At 38.2% G+C, this 5,912-nt stretch overlaps 1 protein-coding gene across 1 annotated transcript in view; it reads left to right on the forward strand.

Moving 5' to 3' along the window:
- The window catches only part of TNFAIP6 (TNF alpha induced protein 6), a 14,552-nt gene extending 9,011 nt beyond the window's left edge, over nt 1–5,541 (forward strand). The window contains 3 exon segments of the mRNA XM_015633956.3: nt 1,779–2,007; nt 3,332–3,372; nt 4,511–5,541. Coding sequence (XP_015489442.2) covers nt 1,779–2,007; nt 3,332–3,372; nt 4,511–4,674 — 434 coding nt within the window. The 3' untranslated portion in view covers nt 4,675–5,541.
- Nucleotides 5,542–5,912: the final 371 nt, after the last annotated feature.

Here is a 5,912-nt window from a genome sequence, read left to right on the forward strand (position 1 = left end):
AGCTGCAGGGATCTGTGTTCATGGTCTGTGGAGCCTGGCAGGGCTGTTTGCAGGTGGGACAGGAGCAGCCTGGGGGGATGGGGACAAATCTCTGACAGAACTGAGCCTGTGCTCTGCTCCAGGAGGCCAAAGATGGCAAGAGGAACTCGTGGAACTGTTTGGGTGTTTGAAGTGTTCATCCCACCTAGCAGTGAGCATGGAATGATGGAATCATGGAATGGGTTGGGTTGGGTTGGAAGGGACCTTAAAGCCCACCCAGTGCCACTCTTGCCATGGTCAGGGACACCTCCCACCATCCTAGATTGCTCCAGCCTGGCCTTGGACACTGCCAGGGATCCAGGGGCAGCCACAACTGCTCTGGGAATTCCATTCCAGCCCCTGACCACCCTCCCAGCCAGGAATTCCCAATATCCCATCCATCCCTGCCCTCTGGCACTGGGAGCCATTCCCTGTGTCCTGTCCCTCCATCCCTTGTCCCCAGTCCCTCTCCAGCTCTCCTGGAGCCCCTGCAGGCCCTGGAAAAGTCTCCAAGGTGTTTCTGGAGCCTTCCCTTCTCCAGGTGAGCACCCCAGCTCTCCCAGCCTTGGCTCCAGAGGGGTTCCAGCCCTGGAGCAGCTCCATGGTCTCCTCTGGACTCTCTCAAGCACATCCAGATCTTTCTTGCATTCCAGCCCCTGAGCTGGAGCAATTTCTCCAGGAACTGGAGCTGAGCTGGGAAGTTCTGGGCTCATGGACAATGTGCAAAATCAGGGGGTTGATCCATCTTAGTGCTCCTAATTCCTGTGCCCTGGATACCCTGACACAGCACCTCCCCCTCTCCAGCTCTAAACTGGGATAAATCCTAAATCAGGCAGGAATTCCCAGTTTGGTCAGCTCCACTGTCAGGGAGCTGGCAAAGTCCAAACAGCCCCTGGAAAAAAACAGGAGCGTTTTTCTGCCAAAAGGATCCCAGAGCAGCAGGAACAACAGGAGTACAACACCAGCTATGTGATCATGAGCTGCTTTTTGTAGAAGACACGCTTGCAAGAGGTTTTTGAAGAAGAAAGGATGAACCTGAGTGTCAGTGGGACTTGCAAGTACAGCTGTAAAGCTTGAGAGAGCCAGAAATCCCAAACGCCTTTTACATAAAACACAGCTCTGGCTCCGAATCCACCGCAGGCAGTGAAAGCTTTCCCTGTGAATTCAGTGAGGTTTGGATCACGCCTCTTGCTTCCCAAATATCTTCTTCCAAAAGCAAGGAATCACTGCCATTCACCAAGGGAATACATGAGAAGCTTCATCACTCTGTATGGATGCTAACTGTGAAGCAGGGAGCACAGTGCCTGCAGAAATTTCAGGCCACGTAACTTTCTCATTCTCGCCTGGGAAAGTGGCCTGGGAATTCATAAGGAGGAATTAAAACAATCCTCAGAGACAGAAAACAGCCTTGCAGGTGCTGTTTGTGTGTTCCTTGGTTTCTTGCAAGAGAAGGTTGAGGAAGGTTTGTTGCAAGAGAAGGTCATCACCCACTGACCAACGATGGTGATATGTTAGTTTACTAACCAATAAGAGTTTTCTTTTCTGTACTTTTCACCTATCAGTCTATAAAAAAGACCTGAAGCAATAAACGAGGAGAAATTCTCCAGTTTGACTCCACAAGAGAGTCTGTGTCGTTCTTCTCGCCGTTCCCAACAGAGCGACAACTCTGGATGTTCCTGTGTGCCTTCCCACTCATCTCCAGGTCAGAGCCTGAAGCTTCAAATGAAAACTTAAACAAACTGGTTTTATTTCTCTGGTAGGAAAGGAGTGTGGTGGAGTCTTCACGGATTCCAAGCACGTTTTCAAGTCCCCGGGCTACCCGAACGAGTACGAGAACGATCAGGTTTGCTACTGGCACATCCGCGTGAGGTACGGGCAGCGGATCCAGCTGCAGTTCCTGGAGTTCGATGTGGAGGAGGACACCGCCTGCCTGGCTGATTTCCTGGAAATCTACGACAGCTACGATGATATCAATGGATTTGTGGGCAGGTAAAGCACATTTAATATGCAAATTTGATATGCAAATCGATATGCAAATTCGTGTTTCATTTGTTCCTCCCCCAGAAGAACGCTGTTTAGAAATTATAAAATATACTTACATGAATAAAAGCATTTTTAGAATTCTGTAAAAATCGGAAGGATTCATTGCTGCCACAGACTTAAAAAAAACCCCAATATTTTTCTAGATATTTTTATGAATTATTTTTCTTTAAAATTTTTTTCTTTTTCAAATTTTTAACTCTTACAATTTTTAAAAATTATTTTTATAAATTACTCTTCTCCTCATTTCATGCACCGTTTGAACAAACTTTTTTGTTCCAATTATTTGGAAATTTAACAGGCTCTTCTCTCCTTATTTTCCTTGATTTCCCCCCTCAGAAGAACTTTATGCAATTGAGGTTCCCCCTAATTCCTGTAGCAATATTCTCTGATTAATTATTTCTGATAAATTTACTTTAATGTCATTCTGGTAAATTTACTTTAATGTCATTAACACAGACCTGGGAGGAGTTTCAGAAAAATGAGCTTTGCCTTTTTCTTTGTTAAATGAGATGAAAGGAAAGCTGTCAGACTTTTTAGTTCTCTGCTTATCCCAATTCTCCAGAAAGAACCCCTGGCAGTCTCAAACATTTATATTTTGTGTTTCCTTTAATTGAGAGGGGTTAAACTGTTAACAAAAATATATTTCATTTAAGTTGATATCTGCTAAAGTTATTTTCTAACAATATCAGAACAAGGGTTTTATTTCATCTCTCTTATTATTAATTCTCACTTTCTTCGATGTTGCAGTTTTACTTACCCTTTTTTTGGTATGAAGTAATAAATGGAATTATTTGGAAATTGGAATATGGAATTATTCCATAATTTGAAATGAAAATTAAGGTAAAACTTTCCAGGGCAAAAAGTAAAGCAAAAAAAAACCTGATAAAAAACCCAATTCCTGCCACTTTTCACACCCTCTCTGCAAATCAAGTGCAGCAAATCAAGGATTCAGTCAAATTTCTGCTTTTACAGATAATTTAAATTGATTTTTTTTTTTGCAATGTTGTTCCTCTCTTAGCCTTGGCTCACTTTTCCTTAAACCCTTGTGAAATTGCTTTTTTCCCCCTTGTTTTGCATCATTTACATCCTGCAGATATTGAAAACTGCTTCCTCTCCTCAATCAATGGGATGATGACAAAAAATTCTCTTGGCAATTGCTTGAACACAGAATTTTTATCCATCATAAGAAGATTTAAAACCAAATTTATCCCCTAGAGCCCCACGGAGCAGAGAGATGTCCTTTAATCATCAACATTTCATTTTTTTCCAGGTTTTGTGGAGATGAGTTGCCAGATGACATCATCAGCACAGGTAATTTATTTGCACTATTTGTGGCAGATCAAAAAGCCAATTAATTACTTCTAAATAAATGTAAATCAGCCTAATTAGAGAGGCTGAATAACAGAGAGAAGTGTTCCCTGAAAAAAATTTAAAACCCCAAAAACATGTCTGGGAAAAAAAACTTAAAACCCAAAATATATCTGAAAAAACTTAAGAATCAAAAAATACATCTGGAAAAAACCCTTTAAGCTCAAAAAAATACATAAAAAAACCTTAAGAACCTCAAAATATTAATGTTAATATTATTAATAATGTTAAACCCCTCAAAAATATATCTGAATAAACCTTAAAGCTCAAAAAAATATATCTGAAAAAGTTAATACCCCAAAAATATATCTGAAAAAAACCCTTAAAACCCAAAAATATATCTGAAAAAAGCCTTAAAACTGAAAAATATATCTGAAAAAAGTTAAAACCCAAAAATATATCTGAAAAAAACCTTAAAACTCAAAAATATATCTGAATAAAGTTAATACCCCAAAAGTATATCTGAAAAAAAGTTAAAACCCAAAAGATATATCTGAAAAAAACCTTAAAGCTCAAAAAAAAAATCTGAAAAAACTTAAGAACCCAAAAATACATCTGGAAAAAGCCTTAAAACTGAAAAATATATGTGATAAAACTTAAGAACCCAAAAATATATCTGAAAAAACCCCTTAAAATTCAAAAATATATCTGAAAAAGCCTTAAAACTCAAAAATAAATCTGAAAAAAAAGTTAAAACCCAAAAAATATATCTGAAGAAAACCTTAAAGCTCAAAAAAGTATCTGAAAAAAGCTAATACCCAAAAAGTATATCTGAAAAAACTTAAAACTCAAAAATATATCTGAATAAAACTTTAAAACCCAAAATATATCTGGAAAAAAACTTTAAAACCCCAAAAATATATCTGAGAAAAACCTTAAAGCTCAAAAAAACCTGAAAAAACTTAAGAACCCAAAAATATATCTGGAAAAAAACTTTAAAACCCCCAAAAATATATCTAAAAAGATCTTAAAACCCAAAATATATCTGAAAAAAACCCTTTAAAACCCCCAAAACACATCCAAAATCCCACATTTTGATACCATTAAAGCCATAATTTTATTTTTTCTTTTCCCTGGGCAGGGAATGTGATGACGCTGAAGTTTCTGACGGATGCCTCGGTGACAGCTGGAGGCTTCCAGATCAGATACACAACCCTGGACATGCCTCCCAAGGCAGGGGATGGCAGGAACGCCACATCCCAAGGGAAAAGCAACTTTTTAACGGGAAAATTTGGGATTATGTGAGCAGAGTAGGCAGCCACAGAAAGGTGTTTTAGACTGAATTCAATTCAGATATTTGTGTCTTCAGATAAGACATTTTTGTCGTCTCTTTCGGAGTTTTTCTCTTTGGCTTTTCTATGTTTTGTTAATAAATTACACTAGGGAATAAATTATAAAATATACTTACATGGATAATAGAAACCTATTTTTAGAATAGAAGTACTGTAAAAATATGAAGAATTCTTTGCTACCAAAGACTTAAAAAATTATTTTTCTATATAAAATGCTCTTTCTCCTCATTTCTTGCACCACTTGAACAAATTTTTGTGTGACTGTTCCCATTATTTTTAAACTTAACAGCCTCTTCTCTCCTTATTTCCCTTGATTTCCACATATTTATTTTTTAGACTGTTGCTTTTTTCCCCCCCTGTTCTCTACACATTATTATAATTTTTATTTTTTTTTTTTAACACCTGATTTTCTTAAACTCTAAGGGCTTTCAGTGCAAGCTTATTTTTAAGCCACAAAAATTCATTTTGTGGATGGCCTGGTGGTTACCCAGGTGAAGATTTGGAAGAGCAAAGGATCATTTGGATCCACACTTTAATTTTAATGGATTCTGTCAGGGTTCCCTCATCCAGAGAAGAGCTCTTGAAGTCTTTTCACTTCTCTTATTAAAGAATTAAAGGAATGACTTGGTGATGAGAATAAAAGCATTGAGAGGAAGCAGCAGGAGGAACTTCTCACCGAGCACGTTCAGAAGACACCAGCGAGGTGTTGGATGTTGTTTACACGGGTTTAAGACTGTTCTGGTTTAAATTGTTAATTTTAAATCCTTCTCTGTGTGTTTTTAACTGAAGCAGCATTAAAGCTACCTCTGTTCTAATCACACCAAGCTTGCAGAGAGTTATTTTTGTTTCTTGACAGCATTCCAGTCTTGTTTTATTCATGTAAAGGAGTAAATAAGTTTGGTTTCTGAGTATTTTCTTGAGTCCAGACCTGCTGAAATCTACTGCTCACTAAGAATTTTCCTGTGAATTTTGTCTAAAGCATCTGTGTTCCTCATCATCTGAATTCATCAGAAATGGTTTTGCACAAGGAAGAAATTAAGCTAATCAGCCCCATTTTTGTTTTGTTTTCTCCAATTCTCGATTGTTTAAATTCATTTAATTTTTGAGCTTTTATTGTAATTTCACCGGGAATATAATCCTGTTTTCTGGCTGTACTGGAGAGCAACACTGCAGCTCCTCTCCTGGTTATTT

Source organism: Parus major, chromosome 7, assembly GCF_001522545.3.
Source record: "Parus major isolate Abel chromosome 7, Parus_major1.1, whole genome shotgun sequence".
NCBI lineage: Eukaryota > Metazoa > Chordata > Aves > Passeriformes > Paridae > Parus > Parus major.